The sequence below is a fragment of the Trichosurus vulpecula genome, chromosome 3, assembly GCF_011100635.1.
Source record: "Trichosurus vulpecula isolate mTriVul1 chromosome 3, mTriVul1.pri, whole genome shotgun sequence".
NCBI classification, from domain to species: Eukaryota; Metazoa; Chordata; class Mammalia; order Diprotodontia; family Phalangeridae; genus Trichosurus; species Trichosurus vulpecula.
The window spans coordinates 379,009,807-379,034,396 of NC_050575.1; the positions used below are offsets into that span (position 1 = coordinate 379,009,807).

At 39.0% G+C, this 24,590-nt stretch overlaps 1 protein-coding gene across 6 annotated transcripts in view; it reads left to right on the forward strand.

Moving 5' to 3' along the window:
* The window catches only part of CBFB (core-binding factor subunit beta), a 101,168-nt gene extending 76,782 nt beyond the window's left edge, over nt 1-24,386 (forward strand). For 2 of the 6 annotated variants that reach the window (XM_036752001.1, XM_036751998.1), the window contains 2 exons: nt 6,014-6,062; nt 22,091-22,177. In XM_036752001.1, coding sequence (XP_036607896.1) covers nt 6,014-6,051 — 38 coding nt within the window. In that variant the 3' untranslated portion in view covers nt 6,052-6,062; nt 22,091-22,177. Of the gene's footprint in view, nt 1-6,013; nt 6,063-18,862; nt 18,965-22,090 lie in introns of those variants that run through there. The other 4 variants (XM_036751999.1, XM_036752002.1, XM_036752004.1 and 1 more) reach the window with 3 other exon arrangements.
* Nucleotides 24,387-24,590: the final 204 nt, after the last annotated feature.

The window sequence follows — 24,590 nt, forward strand, 5'->3', positions numbered from 1 at the left end:
TTGTAATCTAAATACCAGTTGTCATTATCTTTCCCCAAAACCTACCCCTCTTCCAAACTTCCCTGTTTCTCTATAAGGGACACTATCATCCTCTTAGCCACCCAGGTTCACAGCTTGGTGTCACACACTCACTCTCACTTACCCCATATCCATATCCAGTCAGTTGCAAAATCTTGTATCCACCTCCACGGTCTTTAGCATTTCTTTCCCTTCCTCTGTACCTAGACTTCCTCCACCCTTAGCACCTCTCATCTTAACTACAGTAGCCTCCTAATTGGTCTCCCTGCCTCAAGTGTCCCCTCTTCTGTAATCCATCCTCCACACAGATACCAAGGTGATTTTCTTAAAAGACAAGTCATCTTTCCTACTTAGTAAAACTCCAGGGACGCTGTTACTTGTAGGATCAAATTAGAACTCTCACCAACCTTTGCCTAACCTAGTTTTCTAGCCCTTACACATGCATTGGCTGCCCTCTTTGCCAGAAGTTCACTCCTTCCTCACTCCTGCCTCTTTGCGTCTTTTTTTTCTTCAAGACTTAGCTAAAGCATCACCTTCTACATGAAGCCTTTACTGATTCGCCTAGCACCTGATGTCTTCCACCCTAAAATACCTTGTGTTTGTTTTGTATATAGTCCATATAGACTATTTAAATAACATATTGCTTCCCCTAACAATGCCAATGAGTCAATCAGTGAATATTTATTTTTTGACATCCATGTGGAAAACTTCTGTATTTGAAACACACTACCAACATAGTAATGTCAAGAACAGTTGATATCTTCGATTAAAGTTGTTTGGGGGTTTTTTATATTTTTTGTTTTTTTCAGTTAGCAAGCATTAATTTTCTCTCCCTCCCACTGGCCCCCCCAAAATCCCTCATAACAAAAAATATATAGTCAAGCAAAACAAATTACCATATTAGCCATGTCAGAAAATGTGTACCTCATTGTGCATATTTAGTCAATCAGTTCCCAGTCAGGAAGTAGGGCTATCATCCAACAAGTATTGATGAATTGCCTCCGAGGTACTAGTCAGTGGGGTTACAAGGAGAAAAAAATGAAGCAGTCCCTACTCACAAAGGAACCTGTTCGCATTCTTATCTTTATATTCCCAGTTTCTGGTTCAGGGCCTAAATTATAGTAGCTATTTAATAAATGGAGTGAGTGACTGTTCATTGAAAATCACAGATCCATTTTTTGTGTTTGAGTATTGAGATTCATCTGCTTGGTTTCAGCCTGTACAAACTTAGCTGAATCCCTGAATTCATGGAACAAGCTAGTTTAAAAAAAAAAAAAGTGTTTGAAAAAAAAAGCTTTAAGAAAAGATGTGTAAAACACTGAAAAACATTTGCAGAGTTCTAAACTGAAGTACGTATTGGAATGAAGGCAAATATTTCACCACAGAGCATTTATTCAGCAAGTACTGCCAAAACAAATTTTTTTTAAATCTCAGAAAACTTTTACCCCCAAAAGATTACATATGCCAACATCTTCTGCGCATTGAGGTTTGCTGGCTATGTCGTAGCAAAAGTTGTAAAATTTAAAGATGTTATGCATTTTTCTTTTTTTAAAACTGTCAAATTAAGGGACATTTTTATAACAAGTGACTGTTAGTAGTATACTACCTAGCAGATTTTTATTTAATATGAATACTTCTCTGTCATTTCAGGATAACATTTTAAAAAGTATTTATTGATCTTTGTTTTTAGATCCCCTTCATTTCCCAACATATACATCTTCCTCCTCCATCCAGAAAGCCTTTTCCTATAACAAAGAAGAAAAGGGGTGGAAGAAGTAGTTAAGGAATACTAACTAACTCCTTAATTGAGTCTGACAGTATATACTATGTTTCATATCCATAGTCACCACATTTGCAAAGAAGGGGGAGAAAGGCCTTCTCTTCTCTTCTTCAGGGCCAAACTTGGTCACTATAATTATTACATAGCAATAAAGCAATCCTTTTACACTCCCTAACTGTCTCAACATCCCATCAGCACAGCAGCTTTTCCAAACCTTTTCATCTCTCCTCAAGTCTCCCATATATCTTACCTTCCTCCCATCCTCTCAGCTAAGAACCTTGCCTCATGTTGCACTGAAAAAAAAATGAGACCATTGCCAAGAGCTCCCTCTTGTCTTCTCTTCCTCATCTCACTTCATACAGATGCCTTCTGTCACTTTCTCCTCCTTCACCCCTGTCTCATTTGAAAAGGTGGCCCTTCTCCTTACCAAGGCAAACCTTTCTATATACATCAGTGTTTCTGTTCCATCCATTTTTTCTAGCAGATCGTCTCCTCTATCATCCCCTCTCTCACTTAGCTTCAGTTTTTCCCTGTCTACTATGTGCTTCCCATCTGGCTACATGCATATCTCCCTCATCCTCAGAAAACCTTCCCTTGATCCATCCATCTCCACTGGCTATTGCCCCATATCTCTTCTCCCTTTTGTGCAGGCCATCTACAATCGATTCTTCCACTTTATTCTTAACTCTCCGCAGTCTGGCATGGGGGACAGCCACTGAAAACGCCTAGAGTTAGGAAATGGATTGTCTTGTTCAAGGAATGGCAAAAGGCCAATGTAACTAGATCAAAGAATACGTGTAAGGTGTAAGAAGCCTAAAAAGTGGGGGGTAGAGGGACTTTGTATGGCAGATGGTATATTTTATATTGCATCCTGGAGGTAATGGGGAGCCATTAGAATCCCACCTTCGGTCGGAGGGACTCCACATACCACACCACCACCACCCCCCCACTCCCCCTTGATTGTCTCCAATTTATCTTATATAAGTCTTTTTTATAGATAGGAAGTTTGTTTATGTATTATATCCCCCATTGGACTATGGGCTCCTTGAGAACAGAGACTTTTTGTCTTTGTATCTCCAATGCTTATCACAGTGCCTGGCACATAATGGGCTCTTAAATGGTTATTGACTGACAGCATTCAGTTTTGATTCTAATATTGTTTTTTATGTTTTTATTTTTATAATTGTGTTTTATTTTCCTAATTCTGCTTACTTTATTTTACTTATACATAAATCATATAAATCTTCCCATGCCTCCTTGTATTCTTTATCTTCATTCTTTCTTATGATGAGAGACAATGAATATTTGTTAACACTTACTATGTGCCAAGTACAGTGCTAAGCACTGGATATACAAGAAAACAAGATGGTCCATTCTGTCGAGGAGCTTACATTCTAATGGGGAAAGATAACACATACAAAGGAGATGAGGAAAGGCTTGGGAGCACCACTTATGTGGAGGCAAACAGGTGTGGCAGTGGACCAGACAGGAGAGTGAGCTGGGACAGAAGTGAAGCAGCATGGCAGAGATTTCTGATGATATGACAGTACTTGGCAAAGACTTATCAGTCATTGAGTTGACTCTTCAAGGTAGAATCACCCTCATGGGGGTAAGGCATGTTGTAATGGAGTAATATTCCTTCACATTCGTGACCTCCATCTGTCCAGCCATTCACCAACTGGATAATCATTTTCTTTGTATCCTTCTGGAGTTTCTCCCAAAAGTGCTACTGTAAATATTTTAGTGTTTCTTTGACCTCCTTTGGGTAGATGCCTAGTACTGAGATCACTGCATCAAAGGGTTTGAACACTTGTTGTTCAGTTGTGTCCAGTTCTTCATGACCCTATGGACCATAGCTGTCTGTGAGGTTTTCTTGGCAAAGATACTGACATGGTTTGTCATTTCCATATGCAGTGGATCCAATAGATCCTTTTGTCAGACTATCAGAGGTTAAGGATCAGGATCACACAGCTAGGAAGTTTCGGAGGCTGGATTTGAACTCTGGTCTTCCTGACTCCAGGCCCAGTACTGTAGCCACTGAGCTACCAGCTGCCTCATGAACATTTTAGTTATTGTCTTAGCATAATTCCAGATTGCTTTCCACAATGGTTAGACTGTTTCACAACTCTACCAACAGTGTGTTTAGTGTGTCTATCTTCCCATACTCTCAACCTTCACTAGTCCCATATTTTATCTTTTTTGCAAATTTTCTGAGTGTAAAGTAGAACCTCAGTGTTGTTTTGATTTGCATTTTGCTTATTAAGGATTTGGAGCTGTTTTGAGAACTATTCATGTCCATTAGGGAATGACTAAACATTTTGTATCACTTCCTTATATATCTTGGATATCAGACAAAGGTACCATTTTTTAAACAAAAAATGAAAAACTAACTGCTTTTCAAAAGGAAATTTTTATTATGATGAGAGCATTTTCAAAACAGGTACTTGGAAGTGTTTCTATAACTAATATGATTTGTTGCCTAAAATGATAGAAGCATGTTACCTAAAAGAACTCTCGTGTCTATACAACTTAACCTCCAAAACAATCCTCTAACCTATTTAAAGAGCTTCCCAATGAAGAGTGTCTGTGCCTATACTTCTTTTTTTAAAATATACCTGAAAATTCAACACCTTCAGATTTTGTTGTTGTGCTATTTCAGTCATGTCCAACTCTTCGAGACCCCATTTTGGGGTTTTCTTGGCAAAGGTACTGGGGTGGTTTGCCATTTCCTTCTCCAGCTCATTTTATAGATGAGGAAACTGAGGCAGACAGGGTGAAGTGACTATCACCAAAGCAATATTCACAACAGTTGCTATTGTTATGAATATGCTGGCATGGTTCTGAAGTGCAAAATGTAACAGACTCTCTGTGTAGAAAACAGAAGCAAAACATTTATTCAGACACCAGAAAGCCAAATCCCAACACTAGTAGACCAAGAACAGCTCCATTCCAAAGTCATCCCCCTCCCCCCTACTGGGGCCTTCCCACAAACACTCACAGCAAGCTGCCTGCCTCCTCTCTCTCCCTCAGCTCTAACTGCTCTGAGTGTTTCCTGCTCCGCTCTTCCTATTAATGGATGGGAAGATCTTCAAATTTACGTTACTATTACAGTGACTTGGCCAGGGTCACACAGGAAGTGTCTGAGGCAGGATTTGAACTGATGAAGATGAGTCTTCCTGATTCCAAACCCAGTGCTCTATCCACTGCATCAAACTGCCCCAACCTTCAGATTAGTTTGTAAGAATAATTAGCTTATATTATTAGGGAATATAGAAATTTACTAGGTAGATTTTTACAAAAACCTTTGCATAATTGATGGGTGGTGTTAAACAAGAGTCATAATTGAATAAGTGTAGCCGACAATCCACTTCTTTACTTTGGAGCTATGTATCTTTGTGAAGGAAGTGTCTTTGTCAACTATGATAGCCACTAAAGCCAAATATTGAATGAACTTAGAACCATATGGGTGTATATATTTACAAATATACATATGTTGGAGGTTTGTGCTTGAAATTTTTTTTACTAATGGGGGTGAATAATCAAAATAATTTAGTGTTTTGGGTTGCTGAAGGCAAGTATATAACAGCCAGTAACCTGTCATAAAGCAGTCACTCATAAAATGTGAATATTAGGAAGGACTTTAGCAGTCATCTGGTCCAGTGTATTTTTATTTTACAGATGAAAGTCACAGGAAAGTGACTTGTCCAAAGTCATTTAATAAACATTTAACCACCTATTATGTGCTAAGCACTCAGGATACAAATGTGAAAAAGGAAGATAGTCCCTACCCTCGAGGAGCTTACAGTCTCACAAAACGAAGCTGAAAAGGAAAATAGGGGCTGGGAACTAGGGAAGAAGGCAGGGCATGGTGGAGGCCAGACCAAGGAGTACAAACTGGTAGGAAACAAAGAGATGGCTGGCTTGGGATGGATGGCTCTTTAAATGGAGACTTTGGAAGGAGTTGCCTTCCAGTCCTTCATTCAGAGGGCACTCAGCATGCTGATGAGGTGTACCAAAACTGAGCCCTAAATGTGATCACACAGCAAGTAACAGCAATGTGACCAAAAAAGTCATGGAGAAATAATTTTGTGGTTATGTTAGTTAATCTTGCACATACGCCCCTAACCTGGATAGACTTCTCCGAAAGCCATTTCACAAACTCATAATCATTGATGCTTATTTATGGACTAAAATCATCCGTCATTTTTTTTTCAGAGGGAGTGTCCAGCAGACCTGTGATTTCAGCTGTGTAAGGAACTCCCAGGTTGGAAACTTCCTCTACCAATGCAGATTGTCATCTGTAGCTTGTACTTTCAGACTCATGACTACTTTTTGTCTGTTAACTTCACTTATCAAATGATGAGGTTAACCTCCAAAACTTCCCTCCCAGTTCTAAATCTGCGATTGTATGGGACATTCCATTATTCTAACATAAATGATGAGGATGATGATAACTAACATATATATATACGTGTGTGTGTGTGTGTGTGTGTGTGTGTGTGTGTGTGTGTGTCTGTGTCTGTGTCTGTGTCTGTCTGTCTGAAAAATTGAACTCAGGTCTTCTTGATTCCAATTGTAGCCCTCCTCTAGTACCACCTTTTCTCTCACCTCATCATCATAATAGTTCTCATTCATACGATGCCTTTAAGTTAGAAAAGCACTTCCTCTAGGTGGGAGGGAAGGGTTCTTTGAGGAGTCTGTAATCTCCTTGTTAGGTTTATAACCCTCCAGGTGCAGGTCACAGCCCATTCAACACCTTATCCTATGCAGTTCTTGTGCATGTCCTTCTGTAAATACTCCAGTGTCTACTACTAGAAACCTTCCTCTGACTCTTGTAATATTTCTGGGATACCATTACAACACTTGGGCTGTCTATTATCCCTCACTCTGAATACATGACCAACTCACATCTTATTCATGTTATAATAACTATTATCTAGAAAACGTTTTTTTTCAGGTTTGTTACCCCCAAAATTTATACTATCATATGTACCTTTTATTCCCACAAAGTTACATATTTTTCCAATTATTTGGGAGGGGACACTTGAAGTAAATTTGCTTGGTATATAGACAGAACATTGAACTGGGAGTCAATAGATTTGGATTCATAGCCTCACTCTTTAACATTTACTAGCTGTGTGGCCTTGGACAAATCACTTAATCTCTATAAACCTATTTGTTTTCCGTCTTCAGAATAAAGATGATGCATACTTTATCTACCTCATGGGATTGTTGTGAAGAAAATATTTTGTAAACCTTAAAATGCTAGAGAAATATTAGTTAAGCTCAACCTCCCATTTTACTCAAAAGGAAGATTTAATATTAAGGAAATGGTGTTATCCTTGTGGGAAGATTTACATGCCTTTTTGGTGATCCCTTTAGTACCATAGCAGCCTGCTTGGTAGCCTACTTGTATATCCACTTTGTATCTGTGCATCTGGCTGTGACTTGATTGGCACCTGGACCATTAAGTTTAAGATAGCATTTAATTTTATTTCCTAAACTACCTCCTACAGGGTCCTAAAGGTGATTAATTCCATTTTTACCTATAAAACTGTTTTTTCCCGTAAGTAAGAATATGCTAGAAAGCAGAAGTGGTCTTTACATTGGAGAAAGAATAACCAGGAAAAAGTGCTTACTCTGCTGAGTCCTCTGTGTGAGCACAGCTCAGCAGTATACGTGGAGACTATTTTTGTAATAGAAACAGGCGCAAGTCTGTGTGTGGTTTTTGTGTTTGTTTTTTGTGTATTCCTGGAGCCTTAGATTCTGTGTTCCAAGAAAAATCTCTTGTTCTCTATTTATTTTAACCCCCTACAGAGTTCAGTTTTTTTAAATTGCCAAACTATGCTAGAGGACATGTTATGAAAAATGTCGACCATCTAAAAGTTCCTATCTGCAGTTGGCCTCTCCTAGAGGTTCGACTGGGGAGAAGAGGGAGGAAGTCATACAGAGAGCTAATATGATGTAATGAGTACAGACTGCTGTAAAGTAATATGGGCTAGGAGGAAGAAATCGTGCCTGACTTGTATTCTTTCCCTTCTTCGATTTCTGATAAACAGAGGGTGTTGTTAGCATATCCTGTCTTCTCTATCATCCTGTCTCAGTGGATAGATTTTGCTCTATGTATGCATTCATTTTCTTTTTAATTAATTAGAGTAGGAATTTCATCTCCCTAATGGAAGTCAAATCGTTTATATTAGAAATTCATAATAGGAAGAATACTGGATATGGATTCAGAAGATCTGTGTTTGAATTTCAGATCTACTGTTTACTTTGTGTGTGACCTTGGGCAAGTCTCTAGGCCACGTTACTTTCTCCATAAGGTGAGGGAATTGGACTGAATGATCTCTAAAGTTTCTTCCAACTCTTAAATTCTAAGATCCTTTGGGGGAAAAAAAGTGTATAAATGCTGAAACAAAATGGCCTACAGTTTTGAGGTTATCTCCACGTAACTAGTTAAGAGAGTTTGATGATGATATTATTTTGGTTTAATAAGCATGTTGATGGCCAGTGGCTACTTGTCAGGCAAGTACCAGCTGGTAAAGATTTTTCTTATCTACCTTCTTCTGTAGCCTGGCTTTATCACCATAATAAAAAATGATTACCCGTATTTTCGTGGTGCTAAGTGATTTACTGAGCATTTTCCCAGTGGCTATATGTAAATAGTATTATCCACATTTTACAGATAAGGAACTGAAGCAGAAAGAAGTTAAATATTGCCCCCAGGGTCACATGGTTATCAGAGGCAGCATTTGAACTTAGCTTTCTGTTGAGGGCAGCATTCTTCTAGTCACTCAAGCTCAAAGCTGAGAAGTTATTCTGACTCTTCACTCTCATTCGCCGTCTGTAGCCCAGTCCAGTCTCCATAACATGATCAGCGTCTCTCTCTTCCTCTCATGTGACTACCATCTTAATTCAAACCCTCATCACCTCTTTCCTGGACCGTTGCCATAGCGTCCCCTTTGACGTTTCTGCATGTGGCCCTCCATCTTTCAATCCATTCTTTACAGCCAAATTAATATCCCTAAAGCCCAGGACTGACCATGTCACTCCCACTAAGGAACCTTCCATTGCTCTGTATTGCCTTTAAGCAGAGATTCTTAACCGGTTTTGTGACCTGGACCCCTTATCAGAATGTTGTTAAAATGCATAGTATAGGGAAGGTGGAGGAAGCGAGAGAATGTTTATTTAGCATCTACTGTGTTCCAGGTACTGCTTTCACAAATTTTATCCCATTTGATCCTCACAATAACCCTGCAAGGTACCATTTTACAGATGAAGAAACTGAGGGAAAAGAGATAAAGTGACTTGCCCAGGGTCACATAGCTAGCAAATGTCTGAGGCCACATTTGAATTTAAGTCTTCCCGACCCAGGCCCAGTGCTCTATCTGCTGTGCCACCAGCTGCCTCTAATACATAGGATTACAAAGGAAACCAGTTATTTTGAAATACAGTTATCAAAATATTTTTTAAACAAGTTCATGGACCCTAGGTTAAGAGTCCCTGCTCCAAGATAAAATGCAAACTCCCTTATCTGGCATTTTATGTCCATTATGTCTGGCCCCAGCCTGTCTTTCCAGACACATTATGTGTCCATCACATAATGTGTAATGTTCTAAATTCCAGCCAAACTTTCCTGTTTGGTACTTCTAATCCATGACATTCCACCTCCAACCTCCCCATCTTTGTCCAGGCTATCCCTCATGTCTGCAATGTTCTTCCCTCTTCACCTCTGCCTCTTGAGATCCTCAGCTCCTTTCAGAGCTCCCCTCAAGTTCTACCTTCTATTAGGACCCTTTCCTGACTCCTGGGCCCCAATTGTTTGCCCCACCCCCAACAAAGTTACTTGGTATTTATTTTGTATTTACTTATCTGCATCATGTTTCCCACAGAAAACTGTAAGTTCCTAGAAGACAGAGGTTGTTGGCTTTTGTCTTTGTATGCACAGTGCCTGACACATAATAGGCTCTTTTAAAAAATAGATGAATGCATGTTGACTTGAATTATAATTGGAAATACCTGTACAGCCAGTGTAGAAGCTTGCATATATCTTAAAAATATTTAGTGCTTTAAATTAACCTTTTATTCCAGTCTGTTGACTTTGATTTTACCTTTTAATGAATATTTTAGGAAAGTGATCTGAGATTACCATTCATTTTTCTAACAGTAATTCTAAAAATCACTGCCTCTGTTTCTTTAGCCTTTAGCAATCATCACAATTAGAAGTTATTGATTAAGCTTAGAAATAATGTGAAGTATGACCTAGTGGCAGTTGCGATGTTATAAATAGAATCCCAGACCCAAAGTCAGGAGATCCAGGTTCAGATTTCACCACAGACCCATAGGTTTGACCCCCTCAGCATTAGTTTCTTATTGGTAAGATATTAATAAAACTGCTGTTGTCTGCCTCACAGATTGTTTTGAAGAAAGAGCTTTGTAGACTCTAAAGTGCTTTGTAATCAATGTAAGTTGTTATCAGAAGTTTATCTTTTCCAGAGATCTGGGTTCTAGCTAGCATTATAAGCTTGAGTAATTAGGTTGGATTAGATAATCCCTAGGGTCCTTTCTGGTACTAAAATTCTATACTTCTTTAACAGCAGTTTTCCTTCACTTTGGTCTAGTCTCATATTTCCTTTTGAAAATGAAAGGCTTTTAAAAAATGTTCAGTAGTTTAACTTGATAAAAACAGAGACTAGCCTGATAATTTTCGTTGATTCAGAAGCCTTTGTCCTTAGTTACTTCCTCCACTCAGCCTTAGCCATTAGGAAAATAGCCTCAGAGAATGGTACAATTTAGATTCACCCAGTCTTTGGTCATCCAAGTCTTACCTTCTTTAGGTTGACAGAAGTAGAAACCATTTATAGTTTCTAAATCAACCAGGGATGTTACAGCGTTCCTCTTCTATACCACCTTACTGCTCAAAAGGAGTAATCAGCATTACTAGATTACTATATTGAGATGTCTGCATAAACTATTAAAGCCACATCTCAGGCTTATTCACATCTGTTTTATATTAAAAGTTGTGTGAAATAATTATTAGTAAAAGGTTAGAATCAGAAGGGTTAGGAATAATGGAGTAATCATTATGGACTGAAGAGGTAGTAGCAAAAGATTTTCTAATTAATCCTCTCTCCTCCCCAGATACAACACAAACGTATGAATATCATACTTTTATGATACTTCTAGTGTCATAAAATTTAGAAGCTGGAAGGGTACCTTAAGGACCATCAAATTCAACTTCCCATGCACCTGGGAAATACTTCTGCAATGTCTCTGACAGGTTTTCTCATTTAGCTTCTGATTGAATACTTTCTTTTAAAACAAAAAAAGAAATTTGGTATATTAAGACACAGCCCATTTCAATGTAGGACAATCACTTGTTAGGACATTACAGTGAGCAAAAAATCTGCCTCCTTGTAATCCCTGCCCCTTTGACCTAATTCTGCCCTTTGCACAACAGAGGACAAGTTTTGCTCCCTCTTCATATGATACCCCTTCAAATATTTAAACACAGAGAGCTATCATGTCTCATCTAAAATGTATTTTCGCTTGACTGTCTTCCATTTTTTGAAATGTTGCTCAAATGACGTGATTTCTAGGCCCCTTCCCCTCCAAGTCACCTTTCCTTAAATGTTCGGCAGTTTGTCAGTTTTGTCCATTAGATGCCTTATACCTTTTGCAAACTGACATGGAGTTTCTCCTTTCTTTCTTTCATCTTATGTTGCCCTCAGGCATTGCCTTTCAGCTGCTGTTGCCTCCCCTTCTTGTCTTCACTTCTCAGTTTCGTCACCTCAATGTAAAAAGAAGCTTAAAAGTATTTTTAATGGCAAAAAAAAAAAACCAAACAGCAAAATAATCCTTTCCATGCTGCATAGCCCAGCCTGCCATGCAGTTAGCAACACTGAAACAGAAACATGCATTCTTGTACAAGTCAAAAAAGAAGAGTCACAAGCTTGCCATTTAAAACATTATTCTCTTTCCAGGACAAAAGCCTGAAACCTTACTGTCTCACAAAGTATTACTGGTGGGCTGGCAGTGATGTTATAAATATATAATTAGTATTGATTCCTTTCAGTCAAGATTTCTTCAGTGCTCAGCCCCTTTCTAACCTTCATTGACTGAAACGAAATGCTTATATTAGTGTTCCCTGATTGTGCAAAATTGATCTGTCTTATACAACATTCAGCATTGATTCTGTGCAGAACATAAATTGTTTTTCTGATATATATGCATTCCATAGCATTTTTAGAACTATGACTGCAGTGTAGCTTTCATTTGGCCTGTTAATTGTAATATTTGGGTAGTTTCATGAATATACAGTCTCCTAATATTAAAATTGCTTCAATCTGAGAATGCTAACAGAGTTTGCAAAGATGGAAGCTGATGTTGAATTTTAGACTTAGACTTAGAAAACTTCATATGGCAGAAATTTAAACAGTGAGATAAATAGAGCTTCTGATGGTATATGAAAGGCAAGTATGACTTCTTTGCAAAGTTTGTTTTGGAAAGCATAACTTTCAGTTATTTGGATCTCGTTTAAATAGCAAAAATAGAAATAACCGTGTGATTATCTCCCAAAATTAATGAATGATGTTGATGAACAGTAGGTGCGCCCTAAGTACTTATGGAGCGTGTAGAAGTAGACAGTTGCTATTAAAACATTAAATTTGACCAAAAAACTTACTGTGTTAACCACAATTCAGACTAAAAGACAGTGAAATATAAATCACAGAATAAAAACAGTTTCATCACTATTTTTGACTAAACTTTGGGGCACTGCCTCGGTCTAGTCTCTCTCCTTAGAGCTCCAGTCTTAATCACCAGTCACAGGTTTTGAACTGGACACACCATAGGCATCTCAAACTCAATATGCCCAAGACAGAACCCAGACCTCCCTGTTACTTTCAGGGGCGCCATTATTGTTCCAGTCTCCAGGTCCACAACCTCAGTGTCATCCTCAGCTCCTCATTCGTTTTTATTCCGTTCTTTCTTCATATCTCTCACAGCAGCTACCTTATCTCATTTTGATCTCACTTCCCAGCAATCTACATACATACTCTCTCTGCCCCTTCAAGCCATCTTAAATACTACTGACTAATCTTCTTCAAGCATATAGATTCTCATCCTATTACTCCTCTCATTAGAAATCTTCATTGGCTTCCTCTTGCCTCCTTAGGCAGTTAGATGGTGCAGTGGATAGATCATTGGGCCCAGAGTCGAGAAGACCTGAGTTTTAATCCAACTTCAGATACTTACTAGCTGGGTGACCCTAGGCAAGTCAGCTAACCTCTGTTATTCTCAGTTTCCTCCACTTAAAATGGGGATAATAGTAATGCCTCCTTCACTAGGTTGATGTGAGGATCAAATAATTGGTTAGGGTTTTTTTAAGCTCTTAGCACAGTATGTGTCACATAGTAGGGACTGTATAAATGCTTATTTCCTTCCTCTTCTCTTTCCCTTTTCCACCATACTCTTCCAGCCCCATCTCATACTTCCCTTTGCATTTGAGCCAAATTGGACTATCTCCCAAACATAACTGTACTTTCCTACCTCCATGAAGTCCAGCTCTGAAGCCTTTTTCTTAAAGCCACCCTGCTACTCCAGTTGGTGACCTTCTTGTCCTTTGTCCTCACAAAACTACTTTGTTCTGTACTTCTCTAATACATCAGTGGTGTATTATAGCTATCCATGTATGTGCTGTTTTTGCAAACTTTATCATACCTAGAATAGTAATCTAATCAGGCAGTGAGTATCAGTGAGTATTTGAGCACTATGGTTTTCAGGCATGTGCTATAAGACAAATTAAAAAGTCCTTGTCTGAAATTACAAAATCTTGTGAAATTCTACCTCTCCAACCTCATATAAACCATCCCCTTCTCTCTCCTCACTTGGTCACCACCCTACCACCTAGTCTGTTGTAATAGCATCCTAATTGGCCTCCCCGCCTCAAATCTCTGTCCTCTCTACATCCATCTACCACATAGCTACCAAAAGTGATGTTCTGAAGTTACCCATGACACTCCCCAGCTCAATAAACCCCAGTGGCTTCCTCTAAAATCAAGTACAAAATCTTGCCATTTAAAACCCTTCACATCCTGTCTCCAACCTAATTTTCCAGCCTTATTGTGCATTACTCTCCTTCATACACTCTACACTTCAGCCAAACTGACCTTTTAGCTGTTTTTCACACACTCCATCTCCCATCTCTCTGCCTTTGCCCAGGCTATCCTTCATGCTTTGAATACATTCCCTCCTCACCTGTACCTCTTTAACATCCCTGATTTCCTTCAAAGCTCAACAAGATGGTAGACTAGACATTTTCTCCAATCCCCATAACTTCTCACTCCTTTCCAAAACAGAAATTATGTACCTAAGATAAAACAACTTTAGCTGTTTCCATGGTCTCTGACACCCATTATCCAAAAGAAGGTTAAAAAAAAATCCAGGAACTCACACTCACTGACCATGACCTTATTCAGTACCTATCCCCCACCACCCATGCTACTGGCAGTGAAGCTGTAGTAGCAGACCCAAGGACACAACAAACTTACATCAAACTGAGACTGTAGCTCCAGGCTGTGGAAGTAGGTTTCAGGCCTTGACAACCAGTTTGGCCGCAGCCCCTCAGGAGTAAAAGCCTGCCAGGGGCTGCAGCCCACAAACACCAGTGCTGCAAAGCCCAAAACTGCTGGAACTGGGGAAAGCAGGCTCTGAATTACTGTTACTGGGCCAGAGAAGGAAAGAACAGAGGGAGTGTGATAGATTACCAGGACAGGACACTGCTTGTGGGGAGCTGTGTAGCACTCCACCAAGCTTGAAGGAAAGAACACAGTATCCAGATGAAGCTAGTTCTGACCACCCAAAATCATTTGGTACAGAGACCTGGGATGGTGAACCATGAATTATCCAGTGTGGGAGGAGACTGAGATGCTCTGAAACATAATCACCAAGGAAATCACAGTCAGGGGAGAGACTCAGGACATTAGTGTAAAGGAAAAGAGACAGAGACACTAAAAGTACCAAAAATTTCAGGAAGAAGAAATCTCTAAGACCTTGAACATAAACAGATAAACATAAACGGAAACAAAAGAAAATAAATGGCCTTCAGATCTAATAAATGAGTTCAGGCATCTATGAATATATACTGTAAAGTGAAGGAAAATGATCCAACAATTGAAGAGATAGAGGGAAGATCCTGTGGAATTTGAGGAGAACATGGAACCGCAACACACTCTTCTTGAGTGGTTTAAAAGAAAAATGAGAATTATGAGAGCAGAATTTATATCTTGCACAGCAAAAGTAATGAGCAAAATAGAAAAATGTGAATCTTCAATGGCAGTCTCACCAAAGAAACAAAAGAGAGAGCAATAGAAGGGGAATGCAAATACGCAGAAATGAATGACAACCTAGAAGAGAAACAAAAAAAACAAGATCATGAAAAGGAAATATGCTCCCTGTGCAATAAATATAGCAGCCTTCCATCTACCATAGGTGTCTTCATCTCCCTTTTCAGTCTCATCTTAACTCTGCAGCCTGGCTTCTCACCTCATCGTTTAACCAAAGCTGCTTTCTCCAAAGTCACCTGTGAGCTCTGCCAAATTGAATGTCCTTTTCTCAACCTTTATCCTTCTTCAGTACTCTGCAGCCTTTGACATTGTCAGTCACTCTCTTCTCTCTAGGTTTCCATGGCATTCAAGGGGTGTTGTGAGGCTCAAATTAGATAAAGCATAAATGCCAGTTATTATTATTAGCTTACAGTCACCAGGCCTCCAGTCTTGAGATAACCTCATTGTCTAGACCCTTCTACTTCACTCTTGAGCTCGAGTGTTTAGAGAGTATTACAAGAGTATGCTGATAAATGTTTAACAACCCCAGGTGGGGGCGGGGGCCTTCATGCACATACACTTTATGTTTATTTTACATTTTCATTACTTTTTATCAACAAAACAATAAACCATGATTGTAGCAGTTGCTGATTTCTGAGGTATAAATGCTTACACTAAAAATTTTACTATTTCTCCAAGCTACCTCCAGCAGAATCTATCCAGAACTATCTCCAGCACATGGCTGCATTACTGCCTCCTGCTTCTCCTCCCACCTATCTGGCCACTTTTCTCATTCTCCTTTGCTAGATTATAATTTAGGTCATACCATGTAACCCTGGGTGTCCTCTAGGGATCTGTCCTGGGCTCTCTTTTCTTCTTCCACTATACTATTTCTCTGTGGCTGATGATTCTCATATCTACTCATGGAGCCCTAATCTCTCTGTTGACCTTCAGTCTTAGATCTCCAGATCTTAAATCTCCAGGTGTCCTGTTGGACATCTTAAACTCAACATGTTCAAAACTGAATTCATTACCTTTCCTCACAAACCGTCCCCTCTTCCTAACTTCCCTATTACTGTTGAGAATACTAACATCCTCCCAGTCACCCAGGCTCCACATGTAGGTATCATCCACAATCTCTCTCTCTCTCTCTCTCTCTCCTCATCGCTCTCTCCCTCCCTCCCTCTCTCTCTTTCTTCCCTCTCTCCCCCATCCCCCTTTCCCTCCCCCCTCCCTCCTTTTCTCTCCCCTTTTCCTCTCCCCTTCCCCCCATATCCAATCTGTTGTCAAGGCCAATCAGTTTTACCTTTGTAACATCTCTAGTATACACCCCCTTCTGCCACCGTCCTGGTGCAGGCCAACATTACCTTACACATGGACAGTTGCTGTAGCTTTCTGGTTGTTCTCCCTTCCCCAAGTCTCTTCCTGTTCTAGTCCACCTTCCACTGGTCTGTCAAAGTGGTCTTCTTAAAGCATAGGTCTAACCACATCACCACCACCACTCGGTAAACTCCAGTGATTCTCTCTATATAAAAATCCTCTGGTATTCAAAGCTCTTCATAACTTCTCCCCCCCACCCCCAGTTTTCTCACACATTATAAACCCTCTCCCTGTACCTTTTCATCTAATGACACTGGCCTCCTGCTGTTCCTCAAACGCGTCATTCCATCTCCCAATTCTAGAAATTTCCATTGGCTGGCCCTCGTATCTGAATGCTTTCCCTTTTCAACCCTTCTTCCTGGCTTCCTTCAAATCCCACTCTTTAAGGAAGACTTTTCCTATCCACCCCCCCCCTTATTCTAGTGCCTTCCATCTTAATTATTTATCCTTTTGTACCTTGTTTGTACATAATTGGTGGCATAGCATCTTCTCTATTAGACTGTAAGCTACTTGAGAGCAGGAACTGTCTCTTGCCTTTTTTTGTATCCCCAGCACCTAGTACAGTACCTGCCACATAATAGTGTTTAATACATGTTTATTGACTGACTGACAGTATTTTTAGCATAGTTTTCGAGAACCCAGGGTCACCTGCACAACATAGCCAGGGATGGAATAGGATGTTTGTCTCGTTTTAGAATAGCATCATTAATATATGAGAAGCAAACTATTGTAGCATCCCAAAATGCCTCTGTAACATTGTTCATTTGGTCACCCAAAGCAAAAATCAGATGGTCTAAATATGGAATTAACTTATTCATATGTAATGTTATTTCATCTAATGATTTGAATTGGAGGAACAGTTAACACTGTTGGGTGAGGTAAGTAGGCCCCTTCCTTTTAAAATGTATTACAAAGAAAAAAACTTTAAAGAACTTAAGAACTCAGACCAATGCAAGGCCAACCACAATTCCAGAGGTACAGTGATTAAGCATGCCATCCATCTCCTAACAGAGTTGGTGGTGGACCATCACTAATACAGAATGAGATAGGTATTTTTGGACCTAGCCAATGCTGGAATTTGTTTTGCCTGACTATGCATATTTGTTACAGGGGCTTTATTTTTCTTTTTTTTTCCAGTTGGGGCAAAAGGGGCCAGAGAGGAAAGGGGGAGATAGGAATAGAATAGCCCCCAAAAAAAAGGAAAAGAAAAAAGGATTATTGAAGCTTTTTTTTAATGCACAGAAAGAATCACAGATAAGAGAATTTTGAAGGTTGCATGTTAAATTTATTATACATTTAAAAGGAAAGCAAGCTATATATAATAAAAAAGATTTGAAGTTTCATGAGGCAGCATGTACACGCACACACGCACACACGCACACACCCCCTTCAATATATGTTTGAAATATCGGACTTGGAGTTAAGAAGGCAGGGAAGCCCAAGGGCATCAGCTACAGTTTCCTTATCTATAAAATGGGGGAAACAACAGCACCTGCTTCACAGGGTTGTTGTGAAGATCAGATGAGATAACGTATTAAACACACACGGGCATCACGCACAGACCTGCTTCTCTGTTACTCTGTGGAAATGGCCTTTTTATTTGGCGGTGGGAAGTTCAGAAATTTTTTTAAAAACCAAAACTAAAATGTTGTAATGTATTTCCTTAAAATGACCATCTAGGATCTAAGGCACCAGTATTATTATTAATTATTATTATTAATTTTTGTAGTATTACTATGAGATAAATGAGGTATATTATCTACATTTTAAAAACAAAGGGAAGATGATTTGCCCAAGACCCAAAAAGGAGTAGTAGCAGATAATGGGTAGGAAATGAGAAGAAAAGGGAGGAAAAAGGAAAATAACCTTTTTCTTCCCTTTTAGAATAATGTATAGGTAGTCTTCTACAGAAAGCAGTGGTTCTTAACCTTTTTTGTGGCACACCTTCGGTATTCTGATCATATCTATGGACACTTTATCAGAATAATGCTTTTAAATAGAGTACAAGAGAATACAAAGAAAACCAATTGTACTGAAACATAATTATCCAAAAAAAAGGTGGTTTTTTTTTTTAAAACAAATTGATGGAGTCCCTGAAATCCTAACTTCGAGACAGCATGGCATAGTGTGTAGAAAGCCAGCCTCAAGGTCAGGGAGACCTGGGTTTTAAGTCCTGGCCCAATCTGTGACTCCAGGCAAGGTGCTTCACCCCTCCATGCGCTAAGCTAAGCGAGGCTCTTAAAACGGTTGAGTTGCACAGAAGATGCTGACTTGTATTGGTAGAAGTTTTTTCACCTGGGAGTTCCCTGTACTGATGAATTCACAGGTCCAGTCCCCTTTCCTTATCCCTTTTGCTTAGAGAGTCAGAGCCCTAGAATGCTGGAACTGGAAGGGACACACCATAGAGAACACCTAGTCCAAACCCCTCATTTTACAGAAGAGGAAACTGTGGTCCAGAGAGGTGAGTTATAACTTCATTTCGTGTTGTATATTTAATATTTTAGATTAGAAAGTATGCTGGTTTTAAGGTTACAATACAGAATTTTCAGGCCATTGAACAAGTCAAAGAAAGAAATTAAGTTTTTCTTACCAAAATAAGGAGATTTTTAAGATATTTCTCCTTTACATTTTCAAGTTTCAGGTTTTTTTTCTCTTTTGGTCTTCGTTGCATTATGTACTTGTATGGGCACTGGACATGGATTTTTTTGAAGAACAACTTCATGATATCTAACAAACTTGAAGGTTTTTATTAATAGTGTGCTTTTATGTACGATATCAGTCTAAAAACCATGTCCCTGAAACTAATGCAGTGACCATAAAGATGATGCCGAGGTGGGAGTTGGTCCACGATCAGCCACGGAGCAGAGGGCAGAGCTGGGGCTCAAACCCAGGGCTTCTCATTCTATAACCAAGGCTCTTCCCACCACAGCACAATGCTTCAGTGGAGCCATGATTTTATCAACTTCGACAGTGACTTTACTGGTGCACACTACAGCTTCTCTTATCCCATGCAATTCTTGTCCACCTCTCTATCTAAATCCTCCACAGAGAGGGGATCTACTCAAAACACTCAAAGTCTTCCTCCAGTTCTCTTAATATTTCCTGGGTCTCAGTGCAGCACTTGGATTGTCTGTATGTTGTGACCCTACTCTTGTGCAGTCAGACATAAATGATGTATCTTTCATGTCATTTCTCACATGCAAATCATTGTTAGTAATATGCCACAGCAGCATGACACCTAGCCTAGCCTAGCTGAAGCAGCAGAGCAGCCTGAGGGAGAGATGGAGCAAACCACTGCTTACCATCTCCTCAGAACTCAATGGAGATAAGCCCACGAGAAGCAGAAATAGCAGTGCCCTGCCAGACCACTGGTCCTGCCTCCAGTCTCTCCCAGGAAGCTGTCATTAAAGGGAGCAACTCTTGTGAATAAGTGCCCCTTCCCCAGCCCTGCCACCACTAACACCAACAATCACCAAGAGGCAGGGAAGCCCAAGAGCCCTAGTCGGTCGACAAACATTTTTAAGAACCTATTATGTGATAAGTGCTGGAGTTACCAAAAAAAAAGGCAAAAGAGAGCCTTGAAGAGTTCATAGTCTAATGGGGTGGGGGGATGACATTTAAACAACTGTGTGCAAACGAGATCAATTCAGGCTAAATTGGAGTGGAGTGGAGTCAACAGAAAGGCACTAGCATTTAGGGGAATTCCTGTAGAAGGGAGGATTTTAGCTGGAACTTGAAGGAAGCCCGGGGAAGACAAAGGTAGGTAGAGGGGAAGACGAAGAAAGTTCCAGGATTGGGGGCCAGCCAGTGAGATGGATTGTCTCATGGAAGGAACAGCAAGGAGACCAGGATTACTTAGCTAGAAATCATGATGAAAGCTTTGTGTGATTTCTCAAATGACTAGCCTGTTGACATATTACAAAATACTTAATTGGAATGTCACACTTATTAGCGTGTCATATCATGCTAAGAGAGGCCTGCTGTCTAACTTGTTAACTCGCCTTCTTCATTCTTGTTCTGGGATTTGGGAAAGAAGGGACCTTAGAGATCTTCTGGTTGAGAGTGAGCCCCAGTGACCTCAAATGCTTCCCTGAGCTCACATTTACCATGTAGCCAAGTCGAGGTCCCAGACTCCAAAGCCAAGGCTCTTTCATGGCATTCCTCTATTTCGTAAGGATGTGTCGTGATTTGAAGATGGAGAGGGTGGGATAGAAATGTAAGGAACAGTCCCTGGGCTGGAAAGTAGGCCAGAGTTCTCAACCCATTTCTGCTACTAAGAGCTGTTATCTCTGGGCCCAGGTTCCCACATCTGTTTCTATCAATCTGAGTCAAACAATTAAATGACTGTTGAGTGCTTACGTTCTAAAAGAGACTTTGTAGACACGAGGAAGAAAAATGAAACATTGACAGTTCCTCAGGGAGTTTATATTCAACTAGGCAGTCGCTGGTACGATGGATAGTGTAGGGCCTGAGTTCTCATCTTCTCTCACATGGTCATTAACAGTGTAACCTCAGACCAGTCACTTAACTTCTCTGTGCCTCTTTTCCCTCATCTGTAAAATGGGGATAACAGTAGCATCTGCCTCCCAAGGTGGTTCTGAGGATAAAGTTAGATAACATTTGTACAGTGCTACCTAGATGCTGCTTTTCTGTACTAGCAAAATGGAAATCTGCACAAATATGCACAGGACAAAGAGAATGGAAGAGGGAGAGTGCGTGGCATTTGGAGAAGGGTTTAGTAAAGGGGGTAGTCCCTGAGTCGAACTTTGAAGGAAGTTAAGGATTCCAAGGGGCCAAAAGGAGGAGGTAACACCTGCCTGGCATGAGGAATAGCTTGTGATATCCTAGGTAGGTAGAGTTAGTACTGATTCACTTAGAGATATTTGTTCTTATTATTAATAAGCCCATTTACATTTTAAGGACTTAAGATTTACAAAATACTTTCTTTACAACACTTCTGTAAGGTAGAGAGTAGCTGTTATAAGGACTAGAAACCTATTCTACAGATGAGGTTAAATGAGCTGCCGACCCACGGACACCCAGCTAGCAAGTGTCTGAGCCAGGCCACCACACTCCAGATCTGTCCCTGATTCCTGTGGAGTCACAGTTGCTACTGCTTTCTGTATTATGTTGTCCTCAAGTTACCTCTAGTTAAAACCAAGATGACTTCAAGGAGATAGAACTCTGTAAGCCCTTTTTTAGTAGACATGAGGTGCCTCATTTCTTAACCATATAACTATCCATTAAACCATTTCATAAACTAAATTTATTTCATCCTGTGCTCATGGTACATTTTTATGTTAATTAGGTTTTGTAAATGAAGTAATTTGTTTATTTTCTCTCGTATTTTGGTAGTGACATATTCCACAAGTAATAATAATAGTCTACTGGAACTCAAAAATCATAAATATAAATATTTTGCCTAAGGTTTACTTTCATACCCGAATCTTTTTTATATTGAAAGGTTTGTTCATGTTTTTTAGCTGTGAACTTTTTCTCTAGTGCTGTGCTTCTTAGTTTTAAATAGACAGAGTTCTGATTTTCAAATTACATTTTTTTTACCCAAATTCTTGTTTTCTCATTACAGGCAAGAAGACAACAAGACCCTAGCCCTGGTTCCAATTTAGGTAGTGGTGATGATCTCAAACTACGTTAATTAGCAGCAACAGCAGATGTTCCCATCAATCTTGACATATATATTGCTTCAACTTAGCAGAGATAATTGAATAAAAGACCAGAAACTGTGATAACTGGATATACTATGGTCTGTTTCCTGACCTTAAGCAGTCACAGGCATCATGAACTGCCATGGTTTGCACTATGTTCATGTTATAATACCTGCATTTCTCCTTTTAGGCATGTAGCTAGTGATAGTTTGAAATTTTGTTTTACTATGCAAGCTTATTTTTTGTTATTACTTTAGTAAAATTAAAATTTGTCCAGTTGTAAAACTACTTTCTCTTCTCAGATCTAAGGAGTTAATGTCATTATAAAAATAGGTCAAGAAATTACAGATGAGTTTTTTCTACATGTTTTTAATTTTTTATGGATTTTTAGAAATTTTGTTATCTTGCTTCACTTTAGATATGCATTCTTAAGTTTTGCCATTTTTTCTTTTTCAAGTGGTAAATATCAGTAAGATGATATTTTTCACATTATTTTTACAATATTTACAAGCTAAACCTAGTAGCACAGAGCTGTCTACCACAACTTTCTAACATAAGTTTCCAGTTGTTAAAGTTACAGTATCCTTTTAAATGCTAACAATTGGTTTCCATTCCTCCTATCCTAAATGTTTTTAAAATTTGATACTGCTCTACATTCTGTCCCAGATCTGTTTTTAGATTTTTTCTGTATTGAATGAGTTTAAGTTGTGGTTTATTTCTTTAAAATATTCTACTAAAGCTCATAAGAAGTCACAGGTTGGCTTCTGTTTTATTCAGGGATTTTTAAAAGTTAATTCAATAAAAGGGATACTGTAGCGTCTTCACAGACTTAGCAGCCAGTCAGACTGGAGACGGTGAGGAAGTAGCTACAAAGGTGATCATTGTATTAAAAAAGCATGTTTCACATATCTACTTTATCTGTATTTTCTATTATGTGCCTTTTTTGTTTTTTCTGCAAAAAAAAAAAAATCCAGATGGTGAAAGGACAGCCTTGTGCAGGAAATGTTAGTCCTGTGCAGATGAGCAGTCTGTTGTATTCTATGAACTATTCTTAAAGGGGGGAGGGGGGGGAGAGAAGGGATGGTTAATCTTAGTGGCATTTTCCAACAAGATTCATAATAGAAATTGTTCAAGATGAATTCGTGTGAGAATATTTTTTTAAAATAGGCTTCTTACCAAAATGGTATCATCATCCTTTGTTTGAAACAAAACTGGAAAAAGTGTTGTCACTTGGCACCAATTTCCTGATATTTTTCACAGCCATATTAATTGTCATCACATTTATGAATTTAGAAAAATGTATTTAGTTATAATAAAGTAATTATGTTATGGGTTTAAAGGGGAAAAAAACCCAACAGTTTCCTGTCCAGTTCAGTAAATGAACTAAAGTCTCACTGAGGTAATTGTGTATAATGTACTTGATTGTGAAGAAAGAAGTAATGTTCAGTATGGCTATAGGTAGAACAGATAATATCCTGTATCTCAAAATAAAATTGTTTGATACATATTTGAAGTCATGCATGATAAGCAGTGTGTTCAAAGGGTCATAAATATTAATACACAAAGATCATGTTGATCTTTGCTATAATTAAGTATTTTGAATGCATTATTATTCTCACCTTGTTTAGTATTTGGCATTGTCTGGTTCCCATGTTTACACACACACACACACACACACACACACACACGTAACACTGCTCGTATAGCCCTTAAGGAAATCACCCTTTGAGGAGTTCTTAAAATAATATATTAAGGCCTCCACTGTATAAAATCCTTGTTGATTCTTAGTTCTGCACTTGTATTTTGATTGGGATAGTCTGATCATTTTTCCGTAGCACTTGGAGCAAAGGGGTTTTGGCATATCATTAAATAAAAGTAGATTCAATCACATGTTAACATCACTATCTTTCTGTAAATACTGAATTTCTGCTATCATCATTTAGCACTGTGTTGCTTACTATATATCTTAATGCTGGCATTAAGATCATGGGCCCTTAACTTCCAATAGTGCAGACTTTTTAAAGTGGTACCCCTTTTTAAGTTATTGATGCAATTTTATATTTTTCATAATCTCTATTTAAATGAAAGTTGCATCATCTTTCTTGAACTCATCTCTATTAAAGGCTTGCCTTAAGCTTCCATATTGCTTTTGCCACCATTAGTCTTATGTGTTGTCCTATGTTTCATTTGCTTTCATAATAAACCAAGTAGTGAAAACAATGGTCTCTTCTTTTTTGTTTACAACACTTGAACGTCTTGTGTCACTTCTTCAGTGAATTTTTTAGTAATTGTGCAAAGACTTGACACTCTTCAGTTTCTTCATCTGTCAAATGATGCATTTGATTTGTAGGAGCTTTCCACTCTCTTATTCTCTGCTGTGTATTTTAAGTTGTTTATTTAAAAGCAACAGTGGCATCTAGT